At 38.9% G+C, this 18,225-nt stretch overlaps 1 protein-coding gene across 1 annotated transcript in view; it reads right to left on the bottom strand.

Moving 5' to 3' along the window:
* The window catches only part of tsc22d1 (TSC22 domain family, member 1), a 28,261-nt gene extending 15,330 nt beyond the window's left edge, over positions 1-12,931 (bottom strand). The window contains exon 1 of the mRNA XM_058391859.1: positions 9,682-12,931. Coding sequence (XP_058247842.1) covers positions 9,682-12,251 — 2,570 coding nt within the window. The 5' untranslated portion in view covers positions 12,252-12,931. The remainder of the gene's footprint in view (positions 1-9,681) is intronic.
* Between the last annotated feature and the right edge of the window lie 5,294 nt (positions 12,932-18,225).

Here is an 18,225-nt window from a genome sequence, read left to right as displayed (position 1 = left end):
ATGGGATATTTTATGATGGGAAAACACTGTTATTCTCACAAAATAAAAATCATCATAACCTTAACTTTAGAGCAAACTTAAAGCGGACCTCCAGCTGATTCTGTAGTGGTTTCTGCTAACTGGTGTCATTTACCCAATAGTCCTTTTTTTCCTATACTACACTCTTTGCTTGCAAAAACACCCTGCACACTGTACCCTGCTGCATTAAACAACTGATAGCAATGAGACTGACACATGCATCACCCAATCCTACTGTTCCTAGGCTTTAAAAGAATATATGACCTGCCCTGATTGGTGTTTTGCACATCAAGTGAGGCTGCTGTATAATGTACTCCCTCTCCCATGTGCCTTTGAAGAGAGAACTGAATTGATGCGAAATATTGCAGCCGAATAAGGATAAATCAACCACAGCTCTCGCACCACTAGTGGGCACTAGTGGTCTCGCACCGAATGAATTAAAATTCTCTTCTGAGGCTTTGGACAATGATAAAACGTTCTTCTTCATTTGCATTTTAATCATGCAGTTTACACTGATAAAGAAAATGAGGTCATATGTGGGGGGAAAAAGAAATAGCCTTAGGCTAAACTAATAATGTCAACACATATAATATAATTATATATATATATATATATATATATATATATATATATATATATATATATATATATATATATATATATATACACACACACATATATATACATATACATACATATATATATATATATATATATATATATATATATACACACAGAGCAATCTGAATCATCATCTGGCAGAAAAATGCAGACAGCAGGGGGAGCCATAGACCCACATTTCCAACCCTGCACACACCCCACACACTTTGCATCTTGCTACTTTTTTTTTCTTCCATCAAGCCTTTTCCAAAGTTTTCTTGAATCCAGGGTTTTTCTGAGTTTTCAAAAGTTTTCTACTCATTCTAAAGCATTAATTTACTTTGCTTTATAAACAGTAATAAGCATTAAACTGTTTAACTGGAAAGTGAAATGATCATCTCTTGCCAGGAATTATGGTAGCAGGTTAGGTTAGGACAGCTTTAACAACTAAAAACCAGATTCATCACATGTCTGAACTGACGTCTATCTTCACCAGCAACACCTTCACCTGATTAGGGTGCTACCACGAGAACGATCATGAACCTCGCCTCCAGCACTTAGCTTAAGGGTGTTTCATCATTTCAGTAGAGAAAAGGATGAGTCATATTTTGTCATATGAAAACTATGCAGCCTGCCACACAAGAATCCACTGAGCAACTCGGGAGTCACGATGCTGGCCCTTTTCTTTAAGATTTTCTCAGGATCACTACAGTAAAAGAGGAATTTGTCTCATTTCAGCTGATCACAAATATCTCAAAAGAATTCTAATTTATTGTTTAAATAAAAAATAATTTAAAATAAATTTAAATAAATTTCTTTCCTATAACAATCCCCCCGCCCCCCTTAAATGTAAAGATAGTCAGTAATGAATTAAAAAATATTCTGAGCTTATTTGATAATCCTAAATAACTAGTGATTGAGTTTTAACAGTACTGCAGGTGAGAGGGTGGGCTACTGTGGACATTCACACATGAATGAATGAAAAGTGGACAGTATAAGGCAGACAACAGCAGCACATGGTCGTCTGTCTGACTCTCTATGTCTCTCATATTACCTGTACCAGTGAGTGGGTGAATGAATGGCCTGAGAGAGCAGAGAGGAAAGTTCTCCATCAATACTGCATGAATGTCACTGGATCTATGCTTGTTGCCCCATACTAAAGTGAGCAGTAACTCACTGTGTGTGTGGTGGGGGGTGGAGGTGGGGGGATTTATAGTTAAAGCATGCTCGCTGATGCATCACAATAATAAAAAAAAAAAAATGAAACTTGAAGATGAATGTAAAAATGATTTTAAAATCCACTTACAAGCTAGTAAAAAACAGACAGCACTCAAACACAACTTGTCACGTCTCTCAATCTGACCCAAAATGTGAGGCAGCCCAGAAATACCCGTCAGATATCACTACGCTTTCTAGTAAGCAGCCAATAATATAGACATCTCTACTTTAGGAAAACATAGCTATACATCACCAAAAGAATATGAAAGTGTATGGAAGTGTAATTTTCTAAGTTTGCATTGAGAATCATGCATAACAGAACAGTTTAACAAATACTGCACTAAATGCAGCTGGTCTGCCTAATGATATTTGAAACCATGCTTGGAAACGTGCTTTACTCAAGATTTGATCAAGGTTTTTGGATAATTACATGGCATAGCAAAGAGCAGAGTGTAGAGCACTTGTCTACAGATGACAAAGTTTTAAACTAACGGAGTGGAGGAACACAAACACTCCCCCAACACACACAAAGTCATCATATTCTTGACTTAACATACTCAATATAACAACACCCAAAATAATGGATTATAAAACTTATTTACTTAATTTTCATATTTCAGTAACTTGGTAACCCACAACATCGATCTCATGCCCACTTTGAGCACAATCATGGAATATTATGGATTTTCCCCTCCCAAGTCTGAAGATGTGTCAACTGAGACAGCACACTAAATGACGGGTGTCAGCAAGAAAGCGAACATATAATCTGCAGTCAATAATCTCTGTAATGATACTGGACAATTTTCAGCAAGAATTCAATACAAGAAGAAATGTGTCTGTGTTGATTCTCCTGATGAGACGCTCCTAGCATTCAAAGAATAGGAGAACAGGCCTCTCTCCCTCTTTGTGTGTGTGTGTGTGTGTATGTGTGTGTGTGTATAAACAGCCTTGAGGGACATGACTAGGATTTACAGAGCAAAACCCAGCTTGGTAAAGGAGCTTCAGGCGCAGCACACTCCAACAAGCTCGGGCAGGCGCCGCTGTTAAATTCAGGCTTCACAGGTCCCTAAATATGAATAAGGGGAGCGCCTGCCAACGATTCAATCAAATTGATCAAAGGTGTCTTTAAAGCCTCATGCAAAAAATATGCACTTATAGATATCACTTAAATGTAAAACAATACACTGTACTGTTTGTGCCACTTCGACCTGTATTACTGAATGACTCTCAAACTGTTTGTCAGAGCACTCGTGGCAGAGCAATAAAGAGACAAGGTTATTTGGGAACGCTAGCCATCAGCCACTGACCCAAACAAAAACACAGCCACTACTGCAAGAGGCAGAAGCTCCATCACTGCCTGTCACCTCTGGCACTGTTAGCGAGGATAAACAAAAATCCAATCTTCAGAACACAGACATAAACAGATCAGGCACTGAATTTAGAGATGAACTTATAGTTTTTGCACTCATCTTTATACCTTCTGTGGGTATCACATTGTTTTGTTTTTTTAAAAGTATTAGTTTGCCTTTTGTACTGTGCATTAAGGTTTGAAATTCTCGGTAAAATTAGTATTTGTCTAGTTTTTCAGGTTAATGCACATTCGCTAGATGTGTCGCTTGACTATACCTTCAATTGTTTGCAGGTTTTGTTCTTCGATCTAGATAAGAGTGTCTAAATGTACTGTTCTAGCCATGTCAGCATTATGGTGCAGAGTAGATCACTCTGAAGCATGTATCATAAAAAGCTTTTTGATTTAAAAAAATGGCTATCAGCTTTAAGCTGAGGGCAGAAATATCTTGCTTCAAAGACATATGACTAAGACACACTATCCAAAATGTATTTAGTTCTTGGAAAATCAGGGCAAGAAACACACTGGCTGGGAATTGACTGTGCTTTAGACTGCTGGTCGCTATAGCAGCTTGGTGGCGGCTCAGACAAGCAGGCAGACTGGTATAAAGGATTGGGCTGACTAGCATGTGGGGCATGGATGGAAGGCATTGACATGGCTGCCAGCCAATTCTACTGAAACAATGACTCTGTGCTAATAGTTCACACAGTGGCATGCTCTAAGCTCTAAGCAGGAACCAACTATTATTTAGTCTAACACATAGAGAGGGCTTATTTTAGACAAAGTGATGCGTAACTACAATAATATAAGCTTTAGATCATCAGGCAGCAGTTTATCATTTTCCACATTGCCCTGTCAGCCAAGACAGGGTTGGTGTATAAAGTTTTTCCTTTTTGGGTCTTTCACTTAAGCTAGGCCAATGTAGCTAACAAGGAATGGAAGCCTATAAGCTCCGAGTTGGCTGAGCAGCTGCTCAAAGCATGTCACATTTAAGGCAGGTATTTATCAAAAAATACATGGTTTCTGATAGTTAGCTATTAAAATATAATCTATATTTTATACAGCTAATTAAAATACATAATTAAGCAGTGGTAGTCCCCTTAAAGCGAGACTTAATTATTTAGCATCAAATATATTTGTTTTATACTTTGTAAGCATCAAACTAAGGAAGGGGGAACAGCTTTAACCCTTACTTCAGTCTGAGGGTGGAATAGCACTGGCATTAAATTAAAGCCAAACATGCCTTGACTGATCATAGCTGGGACAATGTGTTACCATGACATACAATTGTGTATCTAAAGGCTGATAGTGTTAGCTAAGTAAGCAGAAGGCCTGATCATCCAGCACTACACAGAGTTGAAAAGCCAGCAAAAACTTCACGTATAAAACCAGTATGTGAAAGTAAATCTAGGTGTTGATTAAAAGCAGCGAATCCTAAAATTGAACATAAGCATAAAACAATATTACGGTTATGAGAAAAAAACAAATAATTAAATTTTGAATTAGACTTGCTAGGGTGGTGGCATCGTTTTGTGCAGCAGCCACCATTGTATTCTCACTGACCTCATTTCACACAGCTCAGCCTGATGGACAAGGAAGGGAAATCTCATTGTGGGGCAACAGAGCATGAGCAACACATGGGTACATGCTCAAGGTTGTATACTTCAGCCAGAGATTTCCTGCTGTATCTAAAATCTCAGTGCGAGAACATTCCGATTCTGCTGACTCACATACAGACTAGCCCAAGGAAGGCCAAGAATAAAAGGCACTAACCTTTCAGCTGATAGAAACAGTTTTACGGGCTATTAATATAATTTGCAAATAATGGTGCGTACCATGAAATGCACTAAATGCAAACTTGTGTGTTCTGGGAGAAACCCTGCAGGCAAGTGCCTCTAATCAAATAATTTAAATAATTTAAATTTCAGATTTCTGTTAACGGAGCCACATTTAATATTGATTTCAAAAGAGGACAACTCATTGATCTTAATTTCAATTGTTGCCAGCACATGGAAAGTCTTAAAAGTTTGCCAGAACACAATGACATGTCTGACGTAAGCGTTCGATATGAGACATGCTGGGGTGGCGCTTCAGCGATTTACGTCAAATGTTGAGCAAGATGGAAGAGAAACTAATCACTTTTGTCAGGTCACATTCAGCACTGTACAATTCAGCTCTCAATATGTATAGAGAGCTCAAAGCATGACTGAACCTGGAAAACTGCCAATATGTGCAAAGGAATGTATTTACCTTAAGGAACTGGCACCACTATAGCTATAATGCAATACTCATAACCGCTTAAATGGGGAAAGCACTATAGAATATGTTTGTGTGTTTTTTTCAACGAAGTGAGCTTGATCGTCTGAAACAATTTAAGAACAAAGTGAATTATTTTTTTTTTCTGCTTATGAGCGTCCATATAATGGTGAATCTTCACCTACAGACATACAGCAAATATTAATGTGTTTTCTGAAGAATGCCAAAATATCCTGGTGAAAGTAGCATCACTCTGCCTTTTCGAAGATAATTCCTTCCAGTGGCTTTATCTTTCTCCAGCTCAGTCTTGCTTTCATCCTCCTCATCTAAAAACAGCAGTCTGTTTTGAGGCTTTCTATAATATGCAGTGTGATCATTGCATTACAAAAAAAAAATGAAAAGGCAAGAAAACAAAAACAAAATATTAGATCACCATAATTGGTACGTTCTACATTCCATCTGGAGGCTTAAAATGATTTTTTTTTTTCCATGGGCAGACTCAATACCAAGTATAAACAAATCGATCCAGTATGAAGTGGCAGAGGCCTGTTAGACTATTGTTTCTATCTAATTGAATCGCAGACAGAATACAGAGCCATCTAATTAAAGTAGACAATGGCCATTTTCATCTCTTGCTAATACATGCAGCTAATTGCTATCTGTTGCAGAATAAATATTGCATATAGCAATAAAAATAAATATGTGCTGCAACACATGTTAAGCAAATAATACAAGAGTTCATTAAGATGAAACTAATTCAATTAAACTCATCAGCACAGTACAGTCAGCTCTACGGAGAGCCAGCGGGTTTGTTCCAACTACTTGTCATTTCACAAGACCATTAAAATAAAATATATATAAAAATTATATATACACCCTGATTAAACACTACTTACCCTACAGGAAGAAATAAACTGCCACCAGCATGACTTGTTTTGCATGCATTTAGTCAGCTGTTTGTCATCCTCTTTTAGTGTTAAGGATTTCCAAAGTCTACAAGTTTGCAACTCTGCTTTGGTAAACAGCTAACTACTTGTCGTCATGGCAACTTAGGTTATCACCACGTGACAACTAACATTGCTTTATGTTGTGTTGTGCTATAAGCAAAAAGAAACAAGAGTGTGATTCGGGCTATGTTTGTTAAAGATTCGGATCAACTGTGTCCTTTATTTTCTGCAATACCCAAGATAGCATTTTCTGGCCAGATACCAATACAGCACTGGTGTAGGAACAAGCCTTCACAACACACTTAGACATGCTACTGTGTTACACAGTAGCTCTCCAATCATGCAAATAGCCTAGATGCTCCAAAATATGTCCGTTGTTTTACGGTTTCAAAACAAAAGTCACGTGGAAACAAGCTAAGGAACAATCAAGAGTTAACTGTGAGGTCTATCAAAAGATACATACGATGCCCTAGTATCTATGTAATGTGCGAGTATGTCAGAAGGCACCCTTGTGAACGTCTGCACATGACGCCCATGCATGTTTTCAGAAAGTGTAAATCAGCCCCAACACTCAGTATGGAAAGCTATTTCTAGCCAGAGTAACTAGCAGACACTTCTGAGACTCTTTCTACCTTTTCCAGATTCTAGAGAGTCAGGCACACAGTAATGGTAGATCACACACACACACACACACACACACACACACACACACACACACACACACACACACACACACACACCACTTCAAAGTGGCATCAACATCAAAAGAAAGCATAACTATTTATTCACATCACTTAGTATTAATTGCCTGCAACAACAGCTATTGATTAAAGTGTTTGCTCAAAATCATAACCAAACAGAACTTTGCTAAAAAACTATCAATGTAAAAAATCAAAACAAGTCTTGCTGACCTTTTCCTTTTGAGTTTTATCATCTTTCAACCCCAATGCATTTTCATTTTTGAGTACATTTTGATTCTTTGATTCTAATAACAAATGCGAGAAACTCTTGTGCTAATTCTACAAAAAGATCTTCTTTGAAGCACATACTTCACAAAAACGCAATTCAGACTGGAGATGCCATACATATAAATGCATGTACTTCTAGTGTAATACCAGGCACAAACTTCCAGTTAACCTGACAGGATAGACGTGAGAGCAACACACCAGACTTCCATTTCAAGAGTACAGCCTGTTGAATGTGAGACCCAGCTGTATCACAGCAAAAGTCATGCACCTTATCTGTTCTGGCCTGAACTGGCAAAGTGAAAGCATTTCCTCTCCTCTACCATTCCATAGGGCCCATTAATTGGAGAGATAATCTACTTGATCTCCACACAATGAGCGATTCATTGAGACTCTCGTGCATGGCTTGAATAACTGCCAAGGCTAGATTATGTTAAAAAAGCAAACATGAGATAATCATCTCCCAAATAAGTCTGCCAGTCGACATGATGACCTAAGAAAATTACCAAACATTATTAACGATGAGTCAAAGAGAACAAAGAGATGCAGAAAGCTCTCACCGAAACAGCAAAAAGATTGTGAAATCATTTTAGGCATGTGGAAATGGATAAACACACATGTTTGGCCCTTGTTGTGGGACAATGATTCATCAAAGAGATGAGCCAGTCACCATACAGGTTTGAATTATCACAAATTTCATTCTTCACTTAATATGCACCTTTAAATGTATAACATTTGAAGGCAGAATAAGGACAGGATGTTTGGACAATTCGCAGGAAACATGCCCACGTGGCCGCATGAAATTATCCTAATCAATTTTCTCTCTGCCTTTGCTTATTAATTCTGTTGTATCAACCCTGTGTCACTTCCGTAGTACCTTACTCAGCAGCACAATGCTTTGGGCAGGCAATTATTCACTTCCTTATTAGCCATACATTCACACCTAAAATGATGACACACAGGCTTCCTCTCTCATTTTGTTAAAGTGAGCAAACCCATTCCAAGTGAAAAGCATCACTTCCTAAATAAACATGCCTATGGCTAAAATGATGACTAAACCCAACACCTCCCTGTCCAGGTTTAGCATACATTCTATAAAAACAGTGGCTAGCCCAAACAGAGTACTGTATTATTTAACAGGCAAATCAGTGGTATTGTGGTAATATGTAAATACCGTCTTTACTTTCATTCCTGAGGTTTTAAAGACAAAATAATCGCACAATATAGCTGTAATGTAATGAAAAAAATTGCTCTCTGTTAGATGGACAACCATAGCATTCCATGAAATGTCAAGCACGGCTGGTTTTAAAGAGGACGGCAGTACTAACATGAAATTTAAGCTTTGGAACCTGATCTGTTTGAGAAAAGTGCAGAGATGTAGTGGGGAGCTGGACAGCTGGACTGACTGAAGGACTAAAGCGCTGCAGCACTGGCTCTCTTTAAACAGAATGAAAGCATGAAGTACTGAATCCCACTGGCTTCATATCAGTGGGGAGTCAAAGGGCATTATGGGTCATGTAAAAACTTGTCATGTTGATGAAAGAGGTTGTCTTTGACATGTTAATCTGAATGCCACATGATAATATCAAAGATAAATCGACTTATACATAAAGATGTGCAACTGATTCAGGCTGTATCTTTCTTTTAAACACAAGATATGCCCCACTCCTGAGAATACAACCTAAACATCCAATTAACATTCAGCATCTAGAAATTGACATGCTAATTGAAAAACATTACGCAGTAAGACTTTCCCAAAACAGGCTACTGATACAGTATAATTAAGGTTGATAAATATTCTAAGAACAAACTAGGAAAGTACAGCTGACAGATAATTGAATTTGAGTAATGCCTACTGATTATAAAAACAATTTTTATTTGTGTGTATATTTGAGAATACATATATACACACACAAATAAATACACTTTTTTTTGAATGACAAAAATCTGCCTGTACAGAGCAGCAATGGATCAATCTTTTGTACCATCAGAAAGTTGAGACCGGGGTAACACTAATCACTGTAACCCTCCAGGCTGTTACAGCTTACAACAGTGTGCAAAGGCAAAGGACTGTGTCAGTTTACACTTGGGCACAGTGACTAGCAATAAATTGATGCAGCCTGTGTTTATCTTTTCTTTCTTATTAAATTATATTACTAGAGGCGTAATAACATCTAATATTGCAAAATAGTATTATTATTATTATTATTATTATTATTATTATGAAGTAGAATTTGCAGATATTTAAGACTGAAATAAGAAAAAAATATTAAAACTAGCATCACAATGGTTTGAGTCAGTTTCATTTAACTAAAACTTTCACACTTACCCATCTTCCTCTCCATCTACAGGCAAGTTCTTCAGCAGACTGGCTGAGGCAGTTAAGGCACTGACTCCACCACTCTCCTCAGGAGCTAAAGAGGTGCCTGTTTGTGAGGCACAGTCACCAGCTCCTAGCTTGGGAAATGCAAGCAGGGACGGGTGCTGAATTAGAAGGCGCTGAGCATCCTCCAGTTGTGTGGCCACCAGTGAGGGCAAGTTGGCATAAAGGGCACTGACAGCAGGCTGAGGCCCACCATCCTTGGAACCATTCTGGACCAGGCCGGCCTGAGGATCACTCTGGATGCTGAGAGGCACATTAGATGTGGTCAGACTTGAAGTAACAGGGACAAACTGAGCTCCTATGCCTTGGCTGCTGAGAGGTGTCTGCTGCTCTACAGAGAGCTGTGTTGGGAGCTGAGGCCCTTTTGGGGGCTGTTGCACAACTCCAGGCCCTGTAGACTGTACCAATTGTGGCATGACCCCACCAGTTGGGGCTTGGGCCATCTGTGGCGTCTGCTGGGGTTGCAGTATACCTTGAGGGACCGACTGAGCCACAGCAGCAGGTATGTTGCCCACTGGTGGCTGAGAGGGTGGCATCACCTGCCCATTGCCAGTTATACTCACAGGGGCCATCGAAGTTGACAGGTGGGGCAAGGCTTGTGTTGCTCCTGAAGCCGCGACCTGGATTATCTGCTGAGTTTGGGCAAAATCAGTTGGCCGACTACCTCCTTGGCTTAGCGAAGTGACGTGCACTGGGGCTACCTGCGCTGCTGCAGCTGGCTGTGGAGCAGCAGGATAGGCCATCTGCTGCTGAGTGACTCCAGGCACATTCTGAGCTGGAGTGAGCTGTGCTGCCTGGGCATACGTCAGCTGTTGTGGGGGCACAGCAGGTGATGGATGGCCAGTCGTTGTCTGTAAGCCTCCCATGTTGACTGGAGCCTGCTGCTGATTGCTAACTGGCACTGGGGTGGCAGTATTGGCCTTCTTGTGTGGATGCATCTGGGGCTTGGAGACATTAGCAGGCATGGAGTACTCTGACATATGACCAGGTGGCGGAAAGCTCTGCTGTACAGCTGAGGAGCCACCACCATCTCCACTGGCTACACCTTCAGAATAGTGGCTTAGAGTGCTGACTGAGCTGCTTACAGAGCTGACACTAACAGCCTCTCTCTCTGAGCTGTCAGGAACAAACTGGCGGATGCTCTCCACTGTACGGGTGCTGGGCGCATTTTCAGAGGACCCAGAACCTGGACCCTCTTTGTCATAATACTCTGTGCATGTCCATCTACCTTTCTTGAACGGCTCTGAAGTAGAGTCCAATTTAACTACTCGGAAACGTGAGCTGGTGGTATGAGGAGCAGGCATTGGGGTCTGCTGAGGCTGAGTGCTTGAGGCTGGGGCAATAGCAGAAGGTTGAATTATGTCAGTTATACCCACATGACTGCCACTAGATGAGCCGATAACAGCTGAAGCGGTGGTGCCAGTAGTTATAGTCATGGCACTACTTATGCTGCTGCTTTGCTGACGCATTAAGTTTACATTTTGGTTATTTGGATTATTCAAGCCTGTGGAAGGAGCTACACTATTAGTACTTATGCCACCCAAACCAGGCACACTTGAGTTTAAATTATTAACATTGCTTGCTAAGGGTTTAACACTAACTGTAGCACCTGATGCTGCAGAAGCCAGTCCGGCAGATATTCCTGGGGCAGCAGCAATCAAGGGCTGTCCAACACTGACTGTGCCAACAGTGGAATTATCCACCATTCCTCCCACATTTGAAGGCATTTTCTGGTCTATGATTGGTAAAGCTCCAGGGTTTGGTGGGACAGTAGACATGACTACATTACCAAGTGGGATCCCAGCTTGTGTCCCGCCTGAGGCTGATGAAGCAGAATGAGTATTTCCAGAAGGAACAGGGTGAAGCTGGTGGTGGTGATGGGTGTGATGATGGTGATGGTGAACTGCACCATTAACCATAGCACTGTGTGTTTGGGGGAGTAACGGTGGTTGGTTTGGGGACACAGCTCCTGGGGTTTCTGCATCATGGAGATTGTTTAGAGTGTCTTCTGAAGAGCTCCTCTCGGGTCCTGCTGCATCATTAGCCCGGGATAAGGACACATCCAAAATCTCAGAAGAAGACAGGTCCTCTGTGTGGGACTCATCCAAGTCATCACAACTCTCAGTATCTTCTGTAATGCTGTTATTTGTGCTGACAGAGATCTGCGCAGGGGTAACGCTGGTGATCTGAAAGCCACTCTTCTTTTTGATCTGTGCCCCTGATGAGGGCACACCTGGGGCCAAAAGCGAGGACTGCGGGTGGATGTTGAGGGTGTGGGGAGGAGGCTGCTGAGTCCCGAGTGAGGACGCGGCAGTGGGCAAGGGCTGAATCAACGCTGAAGGTTTATAGTCATCTGACGGCATCAAGTTGCTGCTAAGGATGGCACCCCCCGAGGACGGAGCCAACACAGAGGAAGATCCACCGGCAGTGTTAGCGCTAGCCCGTCTGGGACAATTTGCCGCCTGCGCCATTTTTCGAGTGCTCGCTGAATCTCCTGCCAACTCAGGGTGATGCATTTCTACTGGTGGTCTCTGGCAGAGTTGTAAATACAGACTAGAAGAACTGCCGTGTTGACAGGCCCTTTTTTAGTAAGAGTTTCTCCTCGCCCAAGTAGTTTCCACATACAACTAATGTCCACTTTCACAAACAACAGCCAGGATTTGATAATTCCACTTTTCTTCGGCGTGTTTTAACAATGTCCACGGCCAGGTCGCGCGCTAATACGCTAGCTAGCTGGCTAAGTTAAAAACAGTCGTCGTTGAGTAATGCTAGCTCACAATATAGCCAACAGCGTTTGGTTGAACTGTTTGTCGGACACGTCTGTTAGAAGCTTGTCAATTTAACGTGCCTCATCTGTTATTCTGCCTGAATAATATCGACAATAAGAATTAAACGTCGCAATTAATATCGGACAACGTATGCTACAGCTGCATGCATCGACACTGTATTCTATCAGTTCCAGCTAACAGACTGTAAGTCGCATTTTGTATAGAACGTTATATGAAGCGTCAAATCATACAACCCCTCGACGATGGCAGGTCGGCAGACTGTATTCACACAAGTTAACGATATCGCAGCACTTGTTTATTCCATTTCTCCGCCTCTTTGTTTTAATCCAGCATTTAGTTATACCAGTTGCTATCTTCTTCCCCAGCTATCGCCTTGTAATGTAGCCGTGCTAGTGCTAGCCGCCTGTGACGAGACCAAAAGGGGAGGAGAACTTGGTAACATGGCGACCGCGCATGTCCGTTTACGTCGCTACCGGCCAGACATAAAGCCAGTCTGAAGTGAAGGCTGGGTCCTGAATAGAGTCCATACTTCTTTCACAAGTGCACTAGACCGGCGATCTTAAGAATGGCTTCCACAGACTATGTAGTGTACTACGTGTTAGAAAGGAAGGTATTTGGGATTCGGTCATAGGCGGAACGCAGGAAACATAAAAAGTATCAAAGATACTGTGTGATCTGGAAAAATAACAAAGACTAAAAAAAGAATCAACCGAAATAAGAGAAGTGTCTCTTCTGTTAACATTAAATTAATGTGCATCCACAATATAGTGAATGCCGATGAATATATAACTGAACCTTTTTGCAATTCATATTTGGATGTGAGGGGAAAGTAATAGGTGAGCAGGGAGCTGGATCTCGGGGCGTTGGTCTCTTGTCTCTTTGGCTGTTTCAGATCGATGTTAATGAAAAACCCCTCTGCGAGTTTTGCTCTGGTTTAGGTCTGCATTATCCAGATACTTTTAACGAGTCCTTAACAGAAATCATGGTTTATCAGACTTCATTTACTGCCAGAGACCCCATTACGTGTTTAATAAATAAACAAAACAAACAAATAATTAATAAATAGGTATGTCATGTATCTGTTTCATTTATTTGATTATAAAATTATTCTTTATTTATATAACTTTGCACTTACCCCCTCACACACATTTGTATACAAATTGTCATTTAAGTGACATTATTTGCATGCCTATTTACTGTAATAATAATAATAATAATAATAATAATAATAATAATAATAATAATAATAATAAATGCATGTAATGTTCATAATTGTTGGTTGTGATTTCCTATCACTATAACCATTTTCCCCACAGGATTAATTAGACGTCAACTAATAAAATATGGAGAAAGAATCATTTGACATATTTCTAGTATAAACTCTGCTCGTTGGTGATTACTGGCTCAGCAACTTAACAAAAAAATGCATTGGAAAACATGTTGACATAGTCCAGAAACTTGCACCGTTCTCACAAAACCACTACAGTGAAAGTGGTGCTAGATTTTTCCACATACAAAAAAAAAAAAAGAGTAATGAGACACATAATCAGTAAACAATTATTGTTTCTTGTGCCTGTTTGAAATGGGAGTAAACATAACATATAAAGAGATCTTGGCTTAATGAATTTACTAGACTGTGAATAATCCTGAATATGGGTTTAATGCCAGGTAATGCTTGAGTGAGATATTAATCTATGGCGTGATTGGATAGACATGATCTTTTAATGATCAAGCTATCAGTTGTCCTATGTCAGTGTACATTGTTTTTTCCACCTGAATATAGTCTCTTGTATATACATAAACCACAGACTGTTTTTTTAACAGGCTCTATATTTGGTGGTGTTTACCAAAGATGGAATAATACAAAGCTTTTTTGGCAGACAAGGGATAATGACTAGTGGCAATTTTATCAGCAGTGTATATCAAGGTTTACTGAAACTGAAACTATATATAAAATGTTCCCATGTGCATGTATTTGCACTAATTCTCTTAAAATGTCCTTTTATGCTTACATTTCAAATAACATGTAAATTGTATGCAATGACTTCCACAGTGCTATTTGAAACAGGTGCTTTCTCCTCAGGGACTCTTCAGGGGAGGTCATGTTCAGTGAGGGCTGATAATGAAAAGATCTTTACACCTTTACAAAGCAAAGATCACTGCCAGCATTCACTGGTGTTTTTTCCATTCAGAAAAGATGCTATGATTGCCCTACAGCTGATGAATATCATCCGTTTTTCAACCTGAACCGATTTGATAGAAGTATAAGAAACAGAGTTTAATATGGATTCAACCTAGAACAGAAAGTATGAGGAAAAGAAAACCTGACATTAACTGTGTGCCCTTTGTGACAGGCAGGTAGACAGGCGAGTACCCATCCATACAAATGTTAGAGAGAGAGAGAGAGAGAGAGAGAGAGCCAATTGCAATGTAAGCGTCTGGTGTTGTCAGCAGCTTTAAATCACACTGGCACTCCACAGCAAAACAAACAGAGAGCCATTGTCCTGTTGAACAATTATGCTTGATTTCAACATTGGAGTCTGTTTTTAGTTCATAAACATTTATTAGAATACCTTTATGATTAGATGAACAGATTGCAACCTAGTGTTGAGTCACTGTTTTCTGTAATTTGGGGCTTTAGATGAAGGCAAGACAAGAAAATGGAGCATTCTGTACTTCTATTGTTGCTGTTTACCACAGACATGAAGGCTTTTATGCATGATAAAATATGTTTATGGACTTAACAGGTGAAGCTAGGAGAGGAAGTTGCTGCTTGCTCACTGAAGTTGTGTCAGTGCATGTGTTTGTGTAGTGAAGTGAAATTCATAAACAACAGTAACAAAACAACAACAATGGCTTTCTGTCTGTGTCACCTTCCCCAGTCTTAACTAGAGCCAATGAATATAAGCATCGTTTATGAACACTAGAAGTGTCTTACTATAAAGAGTACAATCTAGTGTCTGTTCAAGACATCTACAAATATTTCAGTGTAAAATTTTATGTCAAATTTAAAGGAATTCATCTGGGATGACTGTAAGCAACAACATGGCATGTGGAAATAATTTGTGCATTATTGAAGATTATTAATATATTATCACCTTACAATCTGCAGCACAACAATGAAAAATACAATCCTGAATTATATTCCATGCATGAGAACATGAAGTCACAGTCAGATGCTATTAATGCTTAAAAAAATAAAAAGTTTAACACTTTTTTGGTCATGACATAATTCCATTTGTTTGCTATTTTGTAATGGTAATAATCTTCATTATTATTTTACAACAACAGCAATAAAGAAAACTATTCTATGAGCAGGATTGTCCAAATCTTTTATTGTTAGTAGAGCCACTGCCAGTGGAATATTCCATCAATAGTTCAATTGTATTATTTTCTTTACAAGGCTACACTTCTTTTATTCTCCTTCTCAAATGCAACTCCTAGTGTTCCTTTTTAAGCTGATTAAGTTGGCAGTACAGTTTGGTGAGGCCATTGTTTTTCCAAGATCATAGTTCAAAAGAATTTAGTTTAAGTGTTACACTGTTGACCACTCACATGGAAGAGTGAGAAATTGTTTTTATGCTATCCTTATTATTTATTTATCTTGTCAGGGCTGTGGCGAATCCAGAGTTTATCCACGTTCATCGGGGCAATTTAGGTTTATCCAATTATTCGGGGGAAAAAATACAAACACAGACAGTATCCCTAACTCAGGATTGAAATGAGGACCCCAGCAATATGGGGCAGAAGAGCTACTGTACCCACTGTGTTACCATCCCACTGTATTGCTGATTAATGCTGGAAAAAATTGCTGTGTATGTCACTAAGACGTATCCGGAAGAAACCTATTCAGTTAATTTCCATGCAGATCATTTCTTCTATTAAAGGCCAACAATGTTTCAGCAGTCTTTCATTATGCACGATTTTTGTTATAGTGCTTGTTTCGGATGAGCTCTTGAATTAATATGAACATGATGAAAGGTGAGCCTGGATTAAAAAAGCTCAGTTTACAGAACTTAAACCAGATCTTCAGTTTTGTCATGAGTCCTAACTAAAGTATTTTTTAAGGATTTTAATCTGAGACTTCTGTAACAGTTTTTCTACTAGGCTTTTTTTGTTTTGTTTTGTAAAGCCTAAGAAAATGGAGCAGACTGTGTGCATGGCTGCCTCCTGGTGGCTTGTTCGAGATGGAAGTCTCAGTAGCCTTGAATGAATGAAATTAGGTTAGTTAACTGATGCAGATGTGAAAGTAAATTTAACTTAATTTGTTATTAAATAATATAATGTTAAACTAATCATTTAAATTGTACATGTGGAAGAGTACTAATGAAGAATTCCTGGGTAAATATGCAATCAGTTTATGTTATCATCCTGCATACAAACTTTCACACAGTCAGTGAAAGATGCATATTAAATACAGTTTTGGGCTCAAAAATCAAGAGTCAGTTAAGTGAGTGAGATGAATTGATATAGAACATTTATGGAATATGGAGAATGGCAAATAAAAAATATATCCATCAATATATCCTTGAATCAATGCATGAATGGATGAAAGAATGATTGAATTAATCCACAAAGCAGCTGATCAATAAATCAATAAATACCTTCACACAAAACAAAAGTATTTCCAGTACCTACTTATGTATGTATGCTAATCAGTGATTATCATATACTGCATACATATTATACAGCATAACTCTATAATGAACAGATGTATAAATAGATGTATATCAGGGATGCTACCAGCATCCTAACCCTTCTGGGCATTGAATGAGTTCTGAATAAATTCTGGGCATTGAGTCTCTTTCTAATCATACACAATAGCAGTCAGTCCAGTTGCAGTGGCTCACTATCTTGGTGTGCTTGTTAAATTAAATTGGGGTTTCAATAAAGCCCTTTGGATTAAATTTCTCAAAAAACATAAACATATCAGATATCACAAACAATCTTTGCCAATTGAATGAATCTTCTAACTGAAACTAAAAGACATAGCATTTGTTTATGCAAATGAGGCTTCGTCTACATTAAACTAGTATGAATTTGCACCAAAAATCAAGTCCTTTGATTTTGTTAGAATAAAAATATTATTTCACTGTTAACACACACTCAAAAGAAAGAGTAACATTTTGTAGTTTGATTGAACGTAATTTCTTTTTTGTTTAATTGTGAGAATAGCATTCGGTGTTATAAAATATGTATTTTACAGATATTTTCATTTGCTAGTAGAAATAAATCTTCTGTAGTCCTTCTGTGAAATCCTTCAAATTAAGTGATTAACAAATTTTATGAGTCATCTAAACTGAAAATGTGCCTTTTGAAATATAGATCATTTTAAATATAGATTTAAAATGATTGAAATATAGATCATTTTAAACACATAAGGTTGTTTAATGTATTTCCACACTGCTTAGTGGGGTTTATACGGTTTATAACAGAAATTGAAACATCACAATGACACATAATCTCATACTTTCAGTGATGTGCCATGGCCTCAGTGGATGCAGCTTTAAAGCCTTTAAAGTTTCAGGTATTTTAATGGTCAATAATTGATAAAAACAGTGAAACATTTCTCTGTATAGTTTTGATATAGTTTTCTATTTCGGTTTCAGACATATTAGATGCAAATTCACCAAAAATGCTCATACAGGTTTCACATCTAGTTCTGTTTTTAAGCTAACATTTACACAACTGTGTGGAATGT

The sequence above is a fragment of the Hemibagrus wyckioides genome, linkage group LG06 (genome assembly GCF_019097595.1).
Source record: "Hemibagrus wyckioides isolate EC202008001 linkage group LG06, SWU_Hwy_1.0, whole genome shotgun sequence".
Taxonomy (NCBI): Eukaryota; Metazoa; Chordata; class Actinopteri; order Siluriformes; family Bagridae; genus Hemibagrus; species Hemibagrus wyckioides.
This window is presented reverse-complemented; position numbering and strand designations above follow the sequence as displayed.